General features: G+C 39.3%; 1 protein-coding gene across 4 annotated transcripts in view; it reads right to left on the minus strand.

The window, feature by feature from the left end:
* Window positions 1-23,601, minus strand: part of NEBL (nebulette) — a 418,429-nt gene that overhangs the window by 31,135 nt on the left and 363,693 nt on the right. Inside the window, exons 19-26 of one of the 4 annotated variants that reach the window (XM_089776727.1) lie at window positions 21,446-21,538; window positions 17,143-17,235; window positions 16,702-16,793; window positions 14,811-14,904; window positions 11,702-11,806; window positions 10,498-10,669; window positions 6,547-6,639; window positions 5,319-5,462 (exon numbers count right to left, since the gene is read on the minus strand). In XM_089776727.1, the coding sequence (XP_089632853.1) occupies window positions 5,319-5,462; window positions 6,547-6,639; window positions 10,498-10,669; window positions 11,702-11,806; window positions 14,811-14,904; window positions 16,702-16,793; window positions 17,143-17,235; window positions 21,446-21,538 (886 nt within the window). The remainder of the gene's footprint in view (window positions 1-5,318; window positions 5,463-6,546; window positions 6,640-10,497; window positions 10,670-11,701; window positions 11,807-14,810; window positions 14,905-16,701; window positions 16,794-17,142; window positions 17,236-21,445; window positions 21,539-23,601) is intronic. The other 3 variants (XM_089776728.1, XM_089776726.1, XM_075922494.2) reach the window with 3 other exon arrangements.

Genomic DNA, 23,601 nt, shown 5'->3' on the forward strand with positions numbered 1-23,601 from the left:
ACAGTAAGCTAACTGAGCAGTCAATGGAATTTCCATCAACTACTCTATTAGTTGATAAGGAGGTTCATTGCAGCTCTGCTTTTTAAATGTAGTAAGAGCTACCAGAGATCCCCCACTGTGCCTCTGCATCCTCTCCCCTCTTTTTAGCCTGCTCCCACCAGCACCAGATCCTGCTTCCCCTCCTTGCTGCATCTACTAGACACAGCAAGGGGCGGAAGTGACAAGTCAAGTAATGACTCAACTACCTGAAAAGCCTAAGTTTATTGAGTAGTCAACTACTCGACTAGTCCTTACATCCCTACTTCCCTGGTCATTTTCTGCCCCACCATGAAAAAGCCTGGATTGAGGGCGGGGGGCAGGTGTTACTAATAATTTGTCCTAATGCTCAGTATGTTCCAAGTGCTGGGGTGGGGTAGAATCTCATAAGGGAGAGTAACTATAGTCTCCCTACTTCAACTCTGAACTTCCATACTCTAAAATATTAAGGTTACTTGTAATTTTAATCAAATTCAGAATTTCCTGGGTAATATTTTGTTTCTTTACTATAACTAATGGATTTAAAGGGAAACACACACATACATTACTGACACATGCCTGCAACCTTAAATTCACCTTACAAGGAGATTAAAAAATGAAGCAATAATTAATGGAGTCAAAAGTAGTAGAACAGTGGTCTCCAACCTTTTTACACCCAAGATCACTTTTTAAATGACAGACCAAGCCCCTTCCTTGAAGCCCGGCCCTTTCTATTCTCCTCCTCTCCATCACCTGCTATCCCCAATTCTTATACTGCTGCTTTTTTTAAAAAAAATTCTTCTGTAGGAAGAGGTTTTTCCAACATTTGGCCTGTCTAGAATGGACCAAATGTCAGAAAAAAAAACCTTCTTTTGGAAGCCCCCTTATTCCTTGTGGAAAGAGGAATATAGGAGTTACCGAAAGAGCATGTTTGCTCTTCCACTAAAAAAGCAGAAGAACAAATGCAACCCTGGATGCAGAAGAGTTTTTCTGGGATATCTCCAGAATCCTGAAAAACTCCTGCAGTCTAGCCGGACCCTCGCTGGGTTGAGACAGGATGTGTAGTCACTGGGGTATGAATGAGGGATTTGGGTGTGGGAAGAGGTGAGAGTTGTAAGCTCTGGGAAGAAATCTGGATGCAGTAGGAGGTGGAGAAGGGAACACTGTCTCGGGGAGGGGGCTCCAGGCCAGGAAGTGTTGGGGTTCTAAGCAAGCCACAGGCTTGTGGATGTGAGGGTGCAGGAATTTGGGTTGGGGTATGTGAGGGGCTCAGGGCAGGGGGTTCCAGTGTTTGAGAGGCTCAGATCTAGGGTCTGGGGAAGGGGGAATGCAGGAGTGGTTGTGGCCAGATGGGGGCTTGGCCCCAATTGGGGGTTTGTTGGCCAGACTTCATTTTTAAATAAAATACTATGTCAAACACAAAACGTTTCTGCATTGTCTTTATTTATGAGAATAGCAGGGAACCTGCCTTGAGTCAGGGGTCTCTGACCCATAGAAAAGTCATTTGGGAGCAGAGGACACAGTACTGGGGAGGGGTGCTAGTCGGTTGTGGGGCAGAGAACAGGGTGCCAGTGGGGGCAGGGGAGAGGGGGCAGGGTGCCAGAAGGACAGGTTTCTGAAGCAGGGGACAGGGTGCTGGGGGTGGCAGGTTTCTGCAGAGGGGAGCAGAGGGACAGGTTTCTGTAGTGGGGAAGGCAGGAGGACAGGTTTCTGCAGTAGGGGACAGGGTGCCAGAGGGAACTGGTTTCTGCAGAGGGAGAGCAGGTTTCTGCAGCGGGGCGGGGGGCAAGGGAGAGGGAACACGGGGGCAGAGGGCGGGGGACAGGTTTGGGACAGGGGAGAGGGAACAAGGTTGGGGGCAGGGAGTTCCCTACACCAGCCACAGAGGAAAGCCTCTGTCCCGCACTCCCTCCAGGCTGAGCGCAGGGCAGCTGGGCTGGAGTGAAAAGAAGCCGCTTCTCTTCGCTCCAGCCGGCTGCCCTGCGCTCAGCCCGGGAAGCTTGCTCCAGCACAGCTGGAGCTAGGTGCAGCCTCCCTGGGCTGAGTGCAAGGCAGCTGGGCTGGAGCAAAGAGAAGCAGCTGCCTGGCCAGCTGGCCATGGCGCTCAGCCAAGGTGCACCATGCTCCTCGTGGGCTTGTGCAGAGGGGAAGCTGCCTGGCCAGCTGGCTGGTGTCCAGCCCAGAGGAGGCTGAACCGTGCTCCAGCTGATCAGGCAGCTTCTCCTCTGTGCCTGCCCATGGAGCGTGGTACACCCTGGCAGAGCGCCATGGCCAGCTGGCCATGGCGCTCAGCCAGCGTGCCCCACACTCCACGTGGGCAGGCGCAGAGAAGCCGCCCGATCAGCTGGAGCATGGGGCAGCCTCTTTCAGCTGAAAGCCACAGCCAGCTGGCCAGGGTGCTTCAGCCCTCCCGACCTCCCAGCTCCCACCATTCCACGCAGCTACTCATCTGTGTTGTTGCTCGGTGAGTAGCTGCTCCTCAAATGAGGAAATCAAATTTAAATGTACTGCGCAAGCGCGCAGTTCAGAGAGGGTTCAAGAGCGACTCTTAGAGCCCCTGAGATTGACCGGTAGATCACGATCTACCGGTTGGTGACCACGGTAGTAGAAGGTATCTTTGTTCCTCTCATACTCTGGGCTGTGGTAGTTGCTAAAATGTAAGTTATTATCCCAGGTTGCCTATGGGCTGACGTGAGACCATTTTCGCTACTCCACTTTCTGATTACCTCAGTCCCACTTCCACAATTCCCTTATGCCAGGACTTACAAAAGATGGCAATGTAGTGGGAACTTCCTCCTGGAACCTTGCAGTTCATTTACAGTCTTTACAGCCCTTATATTCTGATAGAGGGGTGTACAGACGCTGTGCAGTTATTGTAGCAAATGATGGCCGCAACCAGTTAGGCTGCTCACTACCTCAATTCACTCTTTGAATCTATTCTAATTCATAGCCACAAAGTAACACTTATGGAAGTGCCTACGTTCCACTTCTGAATGTGACTTAGGAGCCTAAATCACCTTTGAAAATGGACCTGAAGCATCTATGTCCCTTAAGTGTTCTTGAAAATATCACCCATTATATTGCCTCATGCCCACCCAGATACAGAATGCTGGCTCAGACCACAAGCCAGCATGGTCTTCCTATGTAGAGAAAGCTGGAATCTCTTTTGGCCAAACGTTGGCAGTCCATCTACATGCATCAACTTGCTGAATTGATCCTTCTCTCAGATTTAGCCACAGTTTAAAGATGCCTTTGCAAAAGTTGCAACATGCCCCTTCCTGTGACAAAGAAACCCAGACACTTTTCCAAATATAACAGCCTTAAAACCCAACCAAAAAGAAAGGTCATATACCAGTGAAGACAACTGATATCCACAGCAACCACAACAATCAGAAAAGGTAATCCACCTAAAATCTCTTCTCAGTACACCGAGGAGGAAAATGTGTACTGAGGACCCCAAAGAATGCAGAATGGCCCCTGCACTCTCTTATGAAGAGGGAAGTTCCCAAACACTTAGGCTGTGTCTACATTGGCAAGATTTTGCGCAAAAGTGGTTGCTTTTGCGCAAAATCTTGCCACCTGTCTACACTGGCTGTGAGTATTTGCGCAAGAACACTGAAATTCTAATGTATAAAATCAGTGCTTCTTGTGCAAATACTCTGACGCTCCCGTTCATGGATAAGCCCTTTTGCGCAACTGTTCGTGTGCAAGAGGCCAGTGTAGACAGGCATCATGAATTTCTTGCGCAAGAAAGCCCGATGTTTAAAATGGCCATCGGAGCTTTCTTGAGCAAGAGAGTATCTACACAGGCATGGATGCTCTTGCACAAAAGCACATCTTTTGCACAAAGGCACATGCCAGTGTAGACGCTCTCTTACTCAAATAATCTAATGCAAAAACTCTTGCATTAAAGAGTATTTGCGCAAAATCTTGCCAATATAGACGTAGCCTTACAGGAAAGCTCAACAAATATTTGAATTATAACTGGCAAGAAGAGTAGTGATCCTGGTATCCCTCTAAGATTTCCAATCAAAGAGGTCCCGGAGAATCACTATATGAAGGACGTGGTAGGTGGATCAGGATTGGGTAGAAAGAATTCTTTTGACTCCAACAAAACGTTTTTTCTTCTCAGACTGATTTTCTGTTCCAGACTGTATAAACCCAATATATTGTTACACTGGTGATTGAGTGAAACTTCACTGAAGCTGGTGGATGTAACAGCAGCCTTTCATTCAAGACAAACAGAACAAGCAATTAAGCTCCTTTGTGATTTAGACAGGTGGAACAATGAGGGATCCTACAGGTACTCAAAACAAAGACTAGATGCAAGCTTGGAGGAGTTCAACCATGCAGTCAGAGGAATCACCCCTAAGGTCTGAATGCAAAGGGATGGGACTAGGTTTTGTTTGATGGGGCCGTGTGTGTGAGGGAGAAGAGGCTTAATAGAACAGAAAGTCACACTAATACAGAAATTTCACTTTTAACTTTTTAAAGATCAAAAAATCATTCTCACAGATCTATTTATTTTACAACCCTGTAGACTACAAGATTCATTAGCAGAGGTATTTATATTTGTGATATGAGTTTATCATAATGAAAACAACTTTTGCACAAAATTCTAATGACACACACTACACTGGGAAAAAAATCAGATTATAATCTTAATTTCTAAATGTGTTTTCTGAATACCTTGTTTTCAGGTCTATAGCATATGAGAGCCCAGGAAAGTTTATCTAAGAAAGGTATCAGTCTTTCTTCTTGATGCATCTTTTTCTTTCAAGGTATCAGAAAAGATGTCTAGCACATACAGATATTTTCTATGTTAATAGTGAGAAATGGCCTTTTTGCCCCTTTAACTGCTACTATAAGATTGATTTGTTCACTGGAAATCACATATAGGTTCAAATTGCTTAGTTAAATTGCATATTTTCTCATTTACACTGTGCACTCCCATTATGTCTTTGAAAGGAAAAGAAAACCAGATTGGTGAGTTTTGTTAGAACAAAAGGAGTCTTCATTTCATTATTGAAAATGGCAGTTATTCAAGCTTTCAGATTATTACAGTTCAATTCCCAAAGGTGATGAGATGGGGAATAGAAAGATGGCATGCAAATAAGTATGGAAGCTTGAAAAGCTTCTTGTGCCTCCCAATGGACTAAGTTCAGTGCAAGTATTTCAAAAGCTCACACGGGTCTAATGTTTTATGCATAAATAAGATTGGCTGAGTTAATTTTGGCCTGTGAGAGTTGAACACAATGTGACAATGTTATTAGTGGAAAAAAATAGTGGGATTCCATGGATACCTCCTTCATCAGATGGCCTTGTTACCTCACTGCAGTAAGAAAGGGTAGGGTTTGTCTCAGAACCATCTGACTTTTCATCTCCCAAACTCATGCCAAAAGCACTGATGGAATGGAAATGCTGTTTATTAAAACGGCTTGCTTTTTCTACAAAGGGGAAAAGAGTACCGCAGTAAATGATTAGCTGACAGAAAAGTAAAACAGAAGAAAACAAAGATCACAGTAAATGATTTATCTAACAACAGCTTGAAAGGTGAATGCTGCTCAATGGCACATTAGTTTGAAACATCACTGGTTCAAAAAAGTTTGACTAGGACTTGACTGGATTGTACCCTGCCTCAAATGGCATAAAGAAGGGAAATAAATGAGGGCAAGATGCAAAGATCCTAGAAAATGGAGCAGAGAAGGGAGAAAAAAAACCTGCTGTTGAAAAATAAAGGCATTACTCCATTCCTGATGTATACAAAAGTTTTTCAGATATTAAAAAAACAAGTGCATTTGCTTTTAAATTTGATAGCCATTGGAAAAAATGTGGCTTTAAATCATACAGGAAATGGCTTTGAAATTCAAACTTATTCAAAAACAAATTCCATGTAATTGCTTGAGAAGTCTGATAATCCTCAAACATGAAAGTGAGCGACCCACCTGTACATTAAATACTATTCTTTTTATAGACTCAATATACAAATGATTCTAGATAATTTACATTGATTTTCAGTCCTAATTTCTTAGTCCCGTTGGAAGGAGAGTATGTACAATATACTGTTTGGAAATATTTTCCCCCCAAAATCTGGATTGTGGGCTATCTAGGAGCAGGAGCTGTCCTTTCTTGAATGTTTGGAAAGCATAACATACATTGGAGGTGGTACTGTAAACAGACAGGAGCAATCAAATATAATCACTGTAACCCATAAACAAAAATTACACATGGTTGTTAAACTTATTTAATGAATTAAGCCCTCATGCATTTTTGAAGTTTTAGTGAAATCCAACTACTTGGAAATCAGGACAAGAGACTTCAGTGAACTGAAAATCATAATTCTAGTTTAAGATAAATGCATTAGTGGTGTGTGAGAATATAGCTATAATTTCCTTTAATATACTCATTTTAAAACTAGAAATGGTTTTAAAATGAAAAATATAACATATGACTGGCATATTGATCCAAAAATTTAATACAATAGCTTCATTAAAAAGTGGATTTGGGGAAAACTCAAGATATAAGCAATACCAGAAAGCATACGTAGACTTCTAGACTGAATACTGTCTTCCAGAGGATCAATGTCGAAGATGGAGCCAGGATCTGTGCGCCAAACTTTGAGGTCTTTTCCCAAAAGAAAGAAATGATAAGACAGACAAGCAGTGAAGGAAATAAAAGCATGAGAACAACAAGTTTTAAAATGACAGGGATTACCTTGATCGAGACAGCAATGGAAAGATTTAGACATTCATAGACAAGAAGGCATCTGTTTTCTCAGCTGTCATTTAAAGGACTTTGTTGCATTAATTTTAAGTGTTGTACATAATTAATTCTGGGCTTTACTTGTGCTTTTCCTTTTAATTTTGTCAAAAATTAGAGTAACATTTTCCAACACTATACCAGTTTTACCAATTTTCTAAGGCTATTCCAATGGAAACAATTACAACCCCATCATGCTAGATGATCTAGATAGTTACATGGTGCTTCTGTGTCTTAACAGTTACGTTTTTTAGGGCACCAGCCATATTTTAGCCCACATTATCACAAAGTTCTACTGGGCCACAATTTAGTACCAGTGATAACCATGAGATTTTTCCTCACAATACTACACAGAAATCATTACAAATTGTGCAGTTCTCTACCTTGATAGCTTAGGGTAGAGTTCTACAGATTAAAAGGTTACATCTTAATGAAGAGTTCCTTTATAAACAATGTATAAAAGGTTAACATGATTAAAAGATGTTTTATTAAATATCTATTCAATAGTTATAGAGCTCCACAGGTCAAAAGGTTACTTATAACCATGTATATAATCATCTATAAAGCCTTCTGTTTACAGGCTTACCACAATATGTAACATGTAATGCTTGCGGCAATAATATGCTTATCAAATCTATTAATCATTTCATAATTAAATCTTGGTACCAAATGTTACCAATATGGATCTGTCAGATAACAGGAGAAAAAGCAAATTGTACATTCATTCGTGTCTTCTTCTAGGCGAGCCACCTGCAGGACTTAGTCAATCACATATGTTAGAGGAGGAGAAATGAACCTGGCCCTCTATCTGTGGAGAACTGGAAGCAGACTAGCGTATAAGTCAGTAGGTGAAGCAGTACCCTGGGGATCCTAAATATGTGGCAACCCAAGTGATTTATTGGATTGCTTATGCCAGATTACTGCAACTGGTGACACAACAAGAGCAGAAATAGCCAATAAAACAGACCACATAGCATGAGGCTGGGTTCACTGTATGAGTTATCCGCTATATATTTACACTGGAGCATAGTGCTAGCTGCAGTACACACAATTAATAGAAAGGCGGAAAGCCAGTGTGCAATCAGCCCTAGCAATGATCATTTGAACATTTATGTAAAGCACAGGCCAGCTTGAAGGAGGAAGTGAATCGGTGAGTTCCCTATTTTGCACACTTCACTGAGCATTTCTAAATTAAAAACTGGAAAACTATGAGTACATATGGATTTCAGTATACAAACCATTTATTTAGTATGTTGGTTTTATGCTCCTGTAATAGTCTGCAATAATGTGTATAGATCAAGAGCCTTGCAACTCACTTTATCAAATGGGGCACTTCAACTTCATTGTGGCCTCTATCTAATTGACAACATTGTTGTTAGATGTTTACCCACGTGAGCTACATAAACCCCTTTTACTTCACCAATCCATAGACAAATCAGATTTCAGGGAGTTTGGTTTTGGATTGTCCTATTAGGCTTAACATAAAGTTTCATTTTCTAAAGGAGAATTATTAATTTTGGCAGAGCTCGAGTATTGGAAAAAGTTCTTAGGACTCCACCGATTACATTTAGAGAGCCCGCCAGATAGGTTCTGGTAAGGAAGCATTATTCCTTACCTGAATTAACATTTATCAGCTGGGTTAATTTAAAGAGAGTCAAAGCTAAAGACTTTTTTACCTGCAATCTTTTCCAGATGCCAGGTACGTCCCCTGAAGGGGGTCTTTGATTCTGTTTTAACAAGTCTATATGATTGCAGGTCATTCTGAGAAATACATTAACTGAAATATTAGGGTGTGTTTCTTTATTTTTTTTTCTTTTAGTAAAGGATTTATATTTGATAAGAGGTATAAAAATGTTAACTTTTCTTCAGTAATTTGGTTGTAAGTAGTGCAGTTTATATTCTGAGAGATGAACTGAGTTTTGAGGAGCGCATGGCACTGAGCCTGTCATTATTCATGCATTAGTGAATTACATGTACGCAAAGCAAAAATAAAACTTATAATGCAGCACAGACTGGATTTTAAAATGTGTGCTGAATAGGATGTCAGGGACCACATGTATGTATGAGATCTTCTACTCCTAGTTGACTACCTTGATACTAGTTTGTGGATGTCAGACAATTGTTCTGGCTTCGGGGTTCCCTTGGAAGGCCAATGATTCCTCTCACCAGGTTGTATTGCCTTAGTGTCAGGATGTATAAGGCCTGTAAAGCTATTTTCCACAGGGTAGCACTCCCTGTTATAAAATTCTCTATTAAGAAGGCTGAGTCTTCTTAGTCTCCATTCAATTCTGTCATAAAGTACCATTCTTATTAGGTTCAGAATTCTTTAGAATGAACACTGTGGGGAGTCCTGTGGCCTGGATTCATGTCAGGCAGGGCAGATGACAAAAGACAAGAGCCAGAGAAGAAAAATGAATAAAGTCAGGTTCTCTTTCCTGTTCCCAGTACAATTCTGTTATCTTTTAGGGTTTACATTTTTTTCACTTTGAGCAAAGATTACTTGATATGAAAATTCAGTGAGACAGCAAAACTCAAAATGTTATGGCCCAGAGAAATACCATGTCCACCTTCTTGTCTCTGACCACTTAAGACCTTAAGCTGAACACTCCTTTAGAACAGCTGTTCTTGATGAGCTGTGGCCTACCTGAAGAGCTACTGACTAGCCACACAATGAGATGTTTTCACAGTAGTACAAAATGTTAGGACCATGTGTACTTCTCATATGGAGCATTCCCAAGGCATTATAGGTAGGGAGAGGAGAGGATTCATGAAAGGTGTCCTTTTCTTATGAACTGATCTGCAGATTGTATATCTCAGAGAACTATTGCTTGAGAAGGATACAAGTTTATTCAGCTGAAGAACGCTGCAGCTCTAATTCTCTCTTGAACAGTGAATGCCAGGTACATCAATGTTCAAGTTAAAGAAAAACTGCACTGATTATTTATAGCATCTAACAAAGTTTGGTGGCAAATGAGAACATATCTCTCCAGCTTCTAGAAATACCTGTCACCCTTTCATACCTTCGTAATATTAATGATCTCATAAGAAGCTGACACTGTTCTGATATTTCAATACAAGTTTCCCATGGGGAATGCAGACTAGGAATGAACAAATTTGATTACTAGTTTAATTCGTAAGAAAGGTGGTTCTACTTTTAAATAAATAAACAAAAAAACCCTTTCACCTTAAAACAAATGTCTGCCTCCCCATGCATTCCAAGGGTGAAGCTGAATTCTCTCAGGGCTAATCTACACAATACTCTTGATAGCAGTTCACTATTGGATTATTTATTTACATTAAATATTATAAAGTCTCAAATATAAAAATTACTCTTGTAGTTTGATGTAGTGATTCAAATACCTCTTATTTTACTCTGCAGTTTTCCTCTTACGGTTTTGTAAAGCTACTATCTTGTACCAGTCTTTCATTTTAACATTTGATTGCTTAATGTCTTCATTAGTTTGATGCTGGTGAGGTTGATTACAATTACCCCTTCTGCCAATTATTCTCTGAAACCCCAATTCTGACCCTTGATTTTAATTTAAAAAAAAAACTCACAAAATAAGAGAGTATATTGACTAATAAGGTAAGCTAATGATATTTAACACCATCACCACAATCAGAGGCAAGTAAAATGAAAAAGGGAGTATTTTTCTTCGTTGTAAGGAGGAGCAGAGTATTTTACTGTCACACAGATCTTTAGACATTATTTTAACAACTTACCAACAATTATTCCAGGTCTTCTATCCATTTCAACTATGTGTGGATGTACTCCTTTATATGCAGCGTCACTCACAACCTGGGTGTTTTTTCTCACCCGTTCTGTCACAGGATCATCCATCACTGGGGTAAAACCTCTGCCCTTTGTCTTCTCAAAATCTTCATGGTATTTCACCTGAAAAAGAAAAAGAATGCTTTTTTTCCCCAGCTGAGACAGATAGTCCTATCTGAATTATGCTAAAACAACTAGCAAGCACTATTTCACAATAAGGCATTTTTAGACTTTGATTTGTGCACCATAATAATATAATAGAAAAAAGAGATGGGAAAGACCTGACAGATGTTCTAGTCCTTGATAAGGTTTGATTACATGTTACCATTAAAAAAATACTTCTTTTTTTTTGCTTGCCATTCCATTAAGCATTAACTCAAGCCCTTGAGCCTCTTCATATAATGATGCTGACCTGTACATCTAAAAATGCAAACATTACTGTGATATCAGGATAAGGTTCTTACGGATCTCAAAAAGTAATTTAGTTCATTAGGAATTTTGCTGACATGCACATTTTCATATAAAAGATGTATTCCCTCCTCCAGCGTTTCTTGATGAGCACTAGCCGGTTATATAAACCTAGGAATTATGTACAATTAAGCAATTTCTGTTTTCCAAAAAGAGACAGAAGAGTAGAAAAAATATTACATACCAAGCTTTGGAATAAAATTGATATGAGTACGTGTAATAAAGGCAGAATCCCAGATTATGTGTTATTAGATTTTTAAAAAAGATTCTTAGCCAGTAACATTTTTAATTTGCATGCACATGCACACACGCATACACACACACATCCCACAATTAATTCCAAGATTCAAGTCATACACAAACCAGACACATACACAAGCACAAAGTGGTGTGTGTCACCTAATCCAGTAAGACTATTGATGCTCAAATGGCAAGGAACAACCTGAAGTTATTTTTAATAAGACAGACAATAAACTGTTAGAAAACCTTTTATTAGTATTTTGACAATATCCATTACATCCATATGCAGTTAGCAACACCCTGTCCCTTGAATTGCTTATGGGAAAACAGTTTCCATACTTTAGTACAGTGTATAATTAGTTACCTAGAATAATGAAGGGTAAACCCCAGTGTAAACTCAAGTGTCATTCCTTAGTATAGTCTAGTTATTTGAAGAATGTACCCTACCATTGAGATGTTGTTTTGTGTTGCTCTAACATGCCTTAGCTCAGGTGTGTCAAGAATCACACTAGATCTACCTTTCATCTGCTTCTGATCACTGCTGTATTTGACCTGTAAAACAGCAACAACAGTACACATGAAGAATTCATGTACATGGAAAGATACTGAGAATGACAAGCCTCACAAAAAATACCATCACAATTGGCTCTCTTAAAGGTGCTAGTATTGAATTTAATATGGAGACTAAACTACCAGATCCTCCCAAAATAATCTTTAACTCTTTCCTCTAGAAGGGATAGGACATAGTATACGAACATCTGTCACCAGATGATTGACCCCCACATATATAGGCCTGGCCCTAGGGCAAGGCAAGTAAGGCAAATGCCTTGAGCCCCACACTTTCGGGACCCCACGCTGCTGAGTATTCACCATTCAGCAGCTGAACCCGGGGCCCCACTCCCAGCATCCTGCCTTGGGCCCGCAAACCCTTTGCCCAGGCCTGCCCTTATACTTGGGAGATCATCCTGGGACTGCATATACCAGTTCTGTGCCCAAACTTCACCAGAAGTGCAGGTGCAAAATGGATCATCTTGATAGATTTAGAGAATGAGCATTTATGCCCTTATGTGTTGTGTGGGTAGCAGTCACCATTACCATTTACAATCTTATGTTGTGCCTAATTAATATTGTTGTGGTACTCTATTTGATTAGCATACTGAATGCCAGGAATACCACAGTAATATTAAATACTTGCAAACAGCAATTGTCAACTTTTTCATGCAACAAATGCAAGAGTTTCTAATTCAAAAGCAGTAGTCAATTAGCACTGGCTTCTGTAGACTGGAGGATTTTTACTAATGGTCACTCTTATCTTAATCTTCATTCTCAAACCATAACATGCCGATTGTATGCTAATATAGACTGTTTTTTTAGTTTTATCCAGGCATTTACATTCACAGGTATCTCCTCTCAAACCATGTGCACGAATCTATTATAACATAATACCTAAAAGGGTGTCCTGATGATAGGACAAGAGCAATAGGTGTAAATCGCAGCAAGGGAAGTTTAGGTTGGACATTAGGAAAAGCTTCCTATTTGTCAGGGAGGTTAAGAACTGGAATAAATTGCCTAGAGAGATTATGGAGAAACCAGGATAGACAAACACTTGTCAGGGATGATCCAGATGGTCCCACTCCTGCAATGAGCGTAGGGGACTGCATCTGATGACCACTCGAGGTTCCTTCCAGTTCTAGTATTCTATGATTATATGAATGTGCTCTTATACTGAAAGGAGAATAAAATATAATTCCAACTATTCAGCAAATAAATGAAATTTGGTATTTTATGTTTGTTTTATAACCCTGCAGCAATCCACAGTATAAACTGCAGCATAGTCTATAAAGATTTATTAGGCAGTGGGTTTTTTAAGTAAATGTGCTTTAACAGTATATAATAAAAATTTCAAATGTAACTGTCTTTCTTGATACCAACATACTTATCTTACATCATATAATTACTGCCAGTGTATTTCATTACATCTCTGAGTCACTGCTCATTAGTATGGCTGAGCATTTATCAAGTCTATTTGGGGGAAAGTCTTTGTAAAAGTATTTCAATTTGCAAGAATAATGATAAACATAATTAAAACTCATAAGTACCTTTCTGTGATAAAGAAATTAAGCATCCCAGATATAGATATCTAAATTAACATTTGCTCTTACATTTTAAAGATATCTCACAGCCACTTGAGTCAACAACTAGGCTATGTCTACACTGGCAGCTCATTGCACAAGACCATCTTGTGCAAGGGTTCTTGTGCAAGAAGTCTTGTGCAAGAAAACGTCCACACTGCTATGTGAGAACTGTGCTTTTGCGCAAGAGCAACCATGGCAGTGTGGACACTCTCTTGTGCAAGAAAGCTCTGATGGCCATTCTTGCGCAAGAAATCCCTGCTGAGCGTCCACATTGCCCTCTTGCGCAAGAACTCCTGCGCAACAGGGCTTACACCTGTTAAAAAAGAGCGTAGCTCTTGCACAAGGAGTTGTCTCTTACCATGCTGTACTGGAAATTTCCTTGCACAAGAGCGGGCAGTATAGACGCTGTGCGGATTCTTGCGCAAGAACAGCCGTACTTGCACAATAACCTGCCAGTGTAGACATAGCCTTATTGTTCCTTTGACTCTTATGTAGTCTGACAGATGCAGGCTCCTTTAATATTTCTCCAATAAACACTAAGTTTTAGGGTGTTCTTTACTACCACTTCTCTTCAAACCTTGTCTTTTTACTGCTCTGGATGAAATCCTGACCTTATTGTGATTAGAGTTTTGCCACTGATGTCTTTGGGGCCAGAATTTCACTCCTTGTGTTCTTGTGCTTGGGGCACTCCCTGAAACTTGCCTCTGTTTTTATCCCTGTGTCACATTCTCTAATTGCCTCTTTGGCTGTCTGACTTTTTAAATCTCTCTCAAGTTAATTCAAATGTTCAGTCATCCATCTAGCCCCTCATTCAAAAGCTTTAAAACTTTGTAATGATAAAAAATTAATAGACAGTTAAAATCAGAAATAAAAAAAAAATCCTTGAACATAATCATAAAATCCAAGATAAATATACTGCCTTACTCATTGATATTAAGGAAGTAGGATCCCTTTTGGATCAGTCATCTCTGATATGGATAAAGCACAACATAATATAACATGGAACAGAAACTCATATTCACATTTTCATGCTTTGAATCACAAAAAGCTGAGCTTGCATTAAGTTTCTAATTCATGTTCCTTTTAGTCTTTTAACCTAGAGTTTACTTCTGAAGCTTGCTGACAAGAAACCAAGATTTCTCAAACAAAATCCAGTCATCCATAGCATGAGTTTGTCCTTGTAGAGCACTACTCCCAAGAGATCCACTTATATTTTGTGAAAGTAATTATGGGAAGCATGTATACTTTTGTTGCCCATGGTGGCATGTGTGTGGTGGTATGTGTAGTATATATTTTTGAAAGATCAACAATTCACCTTCAAATGGATGATGTAACAGGATGCATTTATCACATGAAATCTAAATTGAAAAGCATACTCATGTTATGAAAATAAACAGAACAAAAAGATTTAAATAACTTGCCGAGCTGATATTATCTTGATTCTTCTTGACTCTTTCCATCTCAGGAGTGACACTGACAGAAGTAGCTTTGGCAAGCTGCCCTTTATAGTGAACCTATCATTTCACAGAATAAAAAGTGGTGCATGTTATTTCAATAAACCATGTTCCATAACATAAAGGCATATGCTTTAAAAGGTCATCCAGGAAACAAATCAAAGGCTAAACTGCATTTGAAATTTATTAAGGCTTATACAACTTGATTCTTGAAACATAACCTTGAATTTTTCCTAAGGATTTTTATTATTTATGTATCTGTGTGTATATACAGAGACACTGTGTGCACCAATTAATAACTTGGCATTTACCATACTAAAGTTTACCATATTTATGGTACTCCCGCCACTTAGAATGGGACATGCCACAAATACTGCAATAAATTCAATGACAGCAAGTGGTAAATGTCAAGAATTTAATGGCACTCACTGTATCAAAACAACAAAAAAGCAAAGCAAACCCAGCAATCACATAAAGAATAATAAGATCATAACTCGAATAATATGTTTGGAGTTCACACTTCAAAAAGGATATTGAAAACTTGAAAAGGGTTCAGAAAAATGCTAAAAGGAATGCAGCAGTTTTGAAAACATATATAATTGTACTACACTAAAGAAGATACTTCTATTTAGTTTATCCAAGAAAAGGTTAGAAGTGACTTGCTAATAGACAACAAGTATCTACACACAGAAAAGATAACAGACAACTCTTTAATCTATGTAGGAACAGTTTTAGCCCACTGTGATAGCCAGCAGGCCCTTAAAAGTAAAGAAAAAAAAGCAGAAAAAAGCATAAGATCTAATGTCTGAAAGATGCAACTAAATACATTCAGACTAGCATTAAGGCACAGATTATTAACAGCAAGGGCTATTAACCATTACACAACTTATATATGAATGTGTTGGATTTTCTATCACTTGAAATTTTTAAATTAAGTCTGGCCATCTGCTTAGAAGATATGCCCTAGATCAAAGAGAAGTTACAGGCTTGATGCAGAAATTGCTGTAAGGTTCTATGCAGATCAGACCAGTAAACCATAATAAACCCTCGTCTTAAAATCTATGAATCTATTAAATCAGCTAGCCTCTATGGGAAGAATGGATACTTCCAGCCACAACCAGAGTGGAACTTTGGCAAGTGGCATAAACAGAGGGAAATTTGAACCAAACACACTCCCATTTCCTCATTGCCTTTGCTGACGTCATCTTTGATTTACGTGCTTCCAATCCTCTAAATCTCTGAGTAGAAAGAGCCCACTGCACCAGCAGCCCCATTATCTCATGCTCAATTTGGGAGTCCAGAGGAGCAGGGAAGCCAGAGTGTCTTTGAAGACAGATCAGAAAGGAGAATAGTCCTTCAGGAGTGCAAGGATGGGGAATATGCTCACAAGAGCTCTGCCTTCTTACACAGCTTTCTGCCCAGCAGTAGGATTTTGAGGTGATCCTTTTGTCTTTGAGCAGGTTTTGCGGGGAGAAGTAGGAAAACAAAGGAGGGATTAAACTGAAGTCCATATTTAATTGCAGACAATTATGGCCAGGGAAACATAAAGAGGACTGTATCAATCAAATATATGACCTGAAAGAGGAGGAATAGTTTTAGTTCTAATAGTTTTTTGTTTAATAAAACTATGGTCAGTGATTTATTCCAGAAACTTGTATCAGGTTTCATTTCCTGAATCATTCAAGGGCCCTGTTAATAGGTCCTTGGGCAACTGTTATTCTGGAGGTTTCCGTTAAGATATGTAATTCTTTTTGTATATATGCTCCATTAAGGAAAACAAACATCTTTATGGAGAGTTGTTTTGTTAGAAATCTATAGATCAGATGATTATGTAAGGAAAAAATTAAAGCAACTTCCCAAGCTGACAATTTCTTGATTCTTCTTGACTCTTTCCATCTCAGGGGTGACAGTCACAGGTGTAGCTTTGCAAGGCTGTTCTTTGTACTGAACCTGGTAAAAAGTATTTCATTCTATTAATAGAGATTAAAGAATAATGTAAAGCATTTTACTAGAAAATATCATACATTAATGAACATGCAATTATATGTTCTATCTACATGGTACTTCATGCTGATCCTTTTGCACATTCTCAAATTCACACATCAAGTGTATGTTATTTTGATATGAGTAGGTAATTCTCATTAATGTTAATCAAAGCTCAACAATAAGTGAACAGTTAAATTGTTAAAGTCTTTTTGACGAAGTAGAATTAATGCAAACATCGCAGATTTATTCATTTAGAACAAGACATTCAACAGAGAAAATATAGTATAATGAAAAGAATGAATAAGAGTCGCACATTGCTAATATTCTTCTGGTTTTTCTTAACTCTTCTTAGTTCTGGGGGATCAGAAATTGCTGTGGCATGCTTAATTTCTTCTTTGTATTTTATCTGAATAAGGAATATTTTAAAAGTGTTACTAACTTATGAGAGACCTAGAAAAGCACAACAAACTTTTTGTAATCCTCCTCCCGTGCCTAATAGGATTTTACATAGTAGTATTATAGATTAGAATGCCTACATTTTAAAGAATAATCATGTTTATTGTTTTTCTAAACAGAAACCATTCCGATTCCTTGTCCACTTGGATGGGATCAGATCTTACTCAACCCAGCACAGGATTCATGTGGCAGCCCTTGTCTGTTTGGCCAAGTGCCGTGCATAAGATGGACTCCGAAGTATTTGTGAATTTAAGGCTGCTTTCTGAAAGGTGCCCCTTCTTGAAGGTGGTGGAAGTGGTAGCATCCCTTACATATAACCAGCATGCAATTTCAAGAAGATCTCTACCTGAGAGCACTGGGGAACACCCTCCATTCTCCCTCAGAGTCTATCTTTAGCTTGTTAGGATAGCAACCAATAGGCCATTTAAGCCAAGTACTGAAATGTGTAATGCGATAGTATGTTACACAGTGTGACAGGATCAGACCAAATGGCTACAGGAGAGTGATCGAAGACAGATATATTAGACTCAGATTAAACAAGTCCCCTTTCTCTGGTTGGATACCAGGGGCTAACTAGGAGTGGTCAGGAACTTGCTCAAACCAAATCAGGCAGGCTGCCAATGAAGACACATGGAGTCAATTAGGAACGTGTTAGAATCAATTAAGACAGGCTGATCAGGACATCTGGAGCCAATTAAGAACCAGCTAGTACTGGTCAAAAAGACTTTAGGGTGTGAAATATGCTAGAGTAAGAAGGCACACTGCTGGAGGACTGAGAGATATAAGCATTCTCAGATACCAGGAGGATGTCCAGTAGTAAGGACAAAGGAGGTACTGGGGAGGGGCTGGACTCTGGAGTAGAGGGCAGGCCTGGGTTCCCCTGTCCCACAACTCTCTATTTGCCATGGGAGGGCTGGCCTGGGCAGAGAGAGAGACACCAGAGAGGAAGGGCTGTTTTGGAAATGAGTTTGACCTGTCTCGGACCCACTCAGAGGCGCATCAGAGATTACGGGGATTGTTCTCCTCCCTTTGCTCTATGCTGGCCAATGATGAGGATGGCTAAGTAAATGGCAAGTGTGTACCCCGAGGGAAAACACCTAAACTGAGGGTTGCCATGAACAATCCACCAGAAAGCACTGGACCCACCAAGGCAGAGAAGGAGCTTTGTCACAAGTTGTATTCATTTGTTGATGAGACAATCAGATAAAACATTAAGAATACATGATGGTGTATTTTTGATGGTGCATGATAGAGCATGTTGGTTTGATAGCTGTTATGGCACAAGAGTAATATCTCAGTATCTGCTCACTGATTTTTTTTATTTTTTATGACATTGTATCTTAAAGCCTATTTGTCAGCAGACTTGGGCAGCGAAGAAATGGAGTTCCTCTCAAAATCCAGATACAAGCTCAGGATATACAGAGGAAGATAGGTAGGGTTCTGGCTGATGAATCCCAAACACGGTCAAAGCTTTCAATGTCTAATGTGGGTTTAAGCAGGACCTTTCTTGAAACACACCCTTCTCTCCTTCCCCACTGAATTCTCTTTGTGGGGAAAGCTAAGCTCTGGTTTTTGATCATGAGGCATTAGTGAGGCTTTTTAGGCTGATATAGTCCAATCTTTAGTGCTAGTGTTGTTGCTAATTATTACATATCATTATACTACTATCTCTTGTGAATTACTGTATGGTAGGATACAACAGAAGGCATGATTCAGAGTGTATGTAAAACCAGAAGTATGTTTTGGACTTATATATGTGTGTGTATAGACAGATAGATAGATAGAACCTAGAATTCAACATAAGGAGAGGTTGTGTGCTCCAGCAGATGAGACACTAGAGTGGAAATCAGGGCTTGATATTCTTGGTTTTACCATTGTGTTGCTGTGTGATTTTTGGACAAGTTAATTTATTTCTCTGTGCCTCTATTTTCTATGGGTACATCTACACTGCAACATTATTCCCAAATAACTAGCATTATTCTGAAATAACTTAGTCCATATCTACACAGCAGGCAGTTATTTCAAAATAGTATGAAAATACTGTCAAGCCGGAGGACTTCTTATTCTGATTCCTATAACCCTCACTATACGAGGAATAAGAGAATTTGGAGGAAGAGTGCTCTATTTTGAAATAAGTGTTATGTGGATGCTCCCTATTTTGAAATAAGCTATGAAATTGACATAACTCAATTTGCATAGTTTATTTCTACTTAAGCCCTGCGGTGCAACTGCACCCTGTCACATCATTTGTCTGTCTTGTCTTCTTAGATTGTAAGCTCTTCGGGGACAGACTGTCAGTTACAATTTATCTGTACAGAGCCTAGCACAAAAGGGCCCACAATCTCAGGGCAAGTGTGATATAAATAATAATAAAGGATTCTCTCATCATTTATAGCAGCATGAAGTGTGTTTCTGAAATGTACAAAGGTAATAGAACAGCAAACTTTACAAGAAACACTGAATTGTGTGTTGATGTTCAGGGGAGCCCACAGCCACTGCAGTCTCCTAGGCACAGTGTATGTGTGTGGGTACAGCTCCCCACTCTGGGAAGGGGCAGCGCCTTGGGCAGAAGGAGTGTGGCCAGAACAGCCAGCTCTCAACAGCACCCAGTGCACAGTCCCCCCACCAGCTCTCATAGCCACTGCTCAGTAGAAGTGGCTGGGAGACCAAGGCTCCTTTGAATCACTGGGCCTCAGGGCAACTCTCCCCCTCCCAATCACTGGGCCTCTCCCCCTCCCAAATAGTAGGCCTGTCAATTTTATAACCCAGTTGAAAATGATTCTCAATAGCAAGACAAGGGAATATAAAAATATTAAAAGTAAAGCCATTTCCATAATTTTCTATCCTACACAAAAATGCTAAAGAACATTTTTTAGATTGCAATGTCTATTCAAAAGCTATGAAATTCCACAATTAAGGATACTTGTATATGCATTGAGAGAGAGTCTTTCATTACATGAACATATACTATTTTTTCCAGAGCTTCATTGTGAACACCTACTCATATTTTCTTTTATTCTCTTTGTTCAATATGTGGCCCCATACCGTACTTGCTGTGCAGTATTCAAACTCTACTCTGAAGACAGAATTATTAATTTTCTCATGGGCTTTTTTATGTGGTTCTTCCCTACTAGTATCCAAGTGCTTAATCCAACAAACATGAAATGTATTTATTTTCACAACACCCCGGAGAGGTGACAGGATGGTATTATTCCCACTTTACAGATGATGAACTGAGACAAAGACTAGTGGTCAAGAATATCCATCAAACTTGGGTGCTTTGAGACACCTGATTTTTCAGAGCTCCTGCCATTATATGGAACTTAATATGTTCAAAGTAGATGTTCCATTGACTTCAATTGCAGATGTGAGTGCTTAGCACTTCTGCAAATTAGAACCAAAGGTCTCAAGCCAGGAACCCAAAAAATGAAGCACACCTAGTGAAAAACCTATGAAAATAACACAGCGAAAAGCTTGGTCTAAGTGACTAAGTAACTTATAGCAGAAGCAGGGGTAGAATCCAGTTCTCCAAAGCACCAGTCTTTGCTTTAACTAGGAGACTATTCTTTCAATTTCTACAATCCCCTACCTCATTCACTAGAGCCTCCAGCTTCTACACAAATGAAAGAATGGTCCCAGAGACAACAGCCTCCTTCATTATATAATGCTGATTCCTCCCTAGCATAGCTCCATCCTGTGCACTTACTGAGGCAAGAGTCCAGTGGAAAAGCAGTATATGATCATGTAATTAAAGGCTGCATTATAACATCTACATACAAGAGGGCCATATTAATGTCGTATAGATCACCTTAATTTTTGAGAGATGCGCCTCATTGACTTGCAACAGTTTGCAATATAGTTAAGTTGGGGGTATTAAAAGATAAAATCCTGTCATCGTATATTTAAATTTTAAAAAGATCTATTTCACATTAATGATGATGCATCCAAATTAAACATTACATTTGAAGCCATGGAGCCCCAATAGAGTGTTAATACTGATCCAAATGCTCTTCCATCAGATATCAGTAATTAAACCTTGGCAATCTGATGGACGAGCATTTGAATAAGGTGAAGAATAGGAAAAGGTAATATTTATTATAAACACAATGGAAAAAAATTGACCACTCTTTGCTCTGGGGAAGTACAGTTGATGTACTTACGGAACTGATATTCTGCTGATTTTTCTTTACTCGTTCAATCTCAGGAGTCTCTTTTACTGCTGTGCCAGAGCCTACACCTTTCTTATAAAACACCTTCGTATACAAAAAGAGAAAAATAATTATGAGCCACTTAGGAATGCAAGCACCAGTCCTGGACAATTTTCTAAGGTCTAACATTGTCTGTAACTCAGGAATGCTAATGTTTTAATTTTTCATAAATCAGCCTCAATTATCACTAACATTAATAAAAGGTAATCTGACTTTCAATACCTTATAATATCCACAGGTAATATCCCAGGTAATCTAACACCATCATCCTTTTTATCTTAATTTCTTACAAGTTTTTGTAATGATATTTTTAACTTTCAATAATAATTTACAAGACTGAGGCTTTATGTTGCCTTTTTCATCCCTAGATCACATACTTTAAAAACATGGAAAAATACTATTTATTTTCAGACTGTGAGATATAGATGGGGTGGTTAAATTGCAATATGAGTCAGAGCTAAAAATTCAACATCTATACAGGACTTATACATTACAACTGAAAATACAGACTATATAAAAATGTCATTCTATTTTTTTCATACTTGTCTTTATTTCAATGATTTTAATAGAGGTCAAAACACAATACAATCAATAAATCAAAGGTACTCAAAGAGACAGTATTTAACAGATCACAAGAAGCTGCCATAATTTAAATAGGTCTCATATACTACTGCAAACTGCTTAACTTTCAGGTAAGCTTGTCTGAAAGAAAAATGTCTGGAACTAGAGTAACAGGTGTCACCAAAGTTGTCATTCAGTTTTAGTATTTTTAGGCTGGAAGGATAAAACCAAGTTTGACTCATGACTTCACAGAATAATTCTTTAATGCTTGGTATTTCTGCCTTTCCTAAAAGAAGACTTATTGAGTTTCTGGTTTTCTTCAATAAACATAAAATATTGATGCATAAATTCAAAATTCACCCACCCACAAATCTCTTTCTTTAGGAACATGGAAACAATTAGATTGGAAGAGGCCCCTGCTGTTTCAAAGCAAGGTGCAAGATACCTCACAGTAGTCAGACAAGGGATAGTCTGTACTCATCAAAGTCTTATCTTAGCCTAAATGTATATGCTTTTGTTAAATAATTACACTAAATATTATGGGGCAGTTTTTCAAAGCCACAGTGTTGCAGGCTCAGATTGGTCTCTGCAGAGTCATTGGGGAATTTCCTAGGAGGATTTAGGACTTTGAGGCTTGCCAAGACTCCTCCAAGCAGTGGCAGATTGATTATGTGGCTCTGAGTCTTAACTGGCAGGGGGCTTAAATCCCAATAGAATTTAGACCCACAGATCTCTCTCATTATGCTATTTCAGCATTTAACATTACCAACAGGTAGTGTTACTAACATTTAATTCTTATGCTGCCCTCTCCCTGCTGCCAACTGCTGGAGAAGAATGGGGCCAGGAGGTAGGATTTGGGGAGAGGAGTCTAGCTCAGGTTGCCTTTGTTATCTTATGTGTTTGAATTTAGCACATTACTGTGTTACTGTAACATGAGAGATAGTATGAAACATGCCTCCATAGTACACTGCCCAGCAGTGTTCTAAAATGAGGCAACAAATACCCAAAAGGAGAAAATATGCTAGATTATTCGTTGTTTTTTAAGTTTGTTTAGAAAGGAGTACTGCAGAAAGGGATCATAGTGGACCACAAGCTAAATATGAGTCAACAGTGTGACTCTGTTGCAAAAATAGCAAACATCATTCTGGGATGTGCTATAAGCAAGACACAAGAACTCATTCTTCTGCTCCAATCTGTGCTGATTAGGCCTCAACTAGAGTACTGTGTCCAGTTCTGGGTGCCATAGTTCAGAGAGGATATGGAGAAATTGGAAAAGGTCCAGAGAAGAAGAACAACAACAACAACAAAAAAGGTCTAGAAAACATGACCTATGAGGGAAGACTGAGGGTATGTCTACACTACAAAGTTAGTTCGAACTAACGGACGTTAGTTCGAACTAACTTTCCTAGGCGCTACACTAGCGCTCCGCTAGTTCGAATTTGAATCGAACTAGCGGAGCGCTTAGTTCGAACTAGGTAAACCTCATTTTACGAGGACTAACGCCTAGTTCGAACTAGCTAGTTCGAACTAAGGGCTGTGTAGCCCTT

The sequence above is a fragment of the Pelodiscus sinensis genome, chromosome 2 (genome assembly GCF_052426305.1).
Source record: "Pelodiscus sinensis isolate ZL-2025 chromosome 2, ASM5242630v1, whole genome shotgun sequence".
NCBI lineage: Eukaryota > Metazoa > Chordata > Testudines > Trionychidae > Pelodiscus > Pelodiscus sinensis.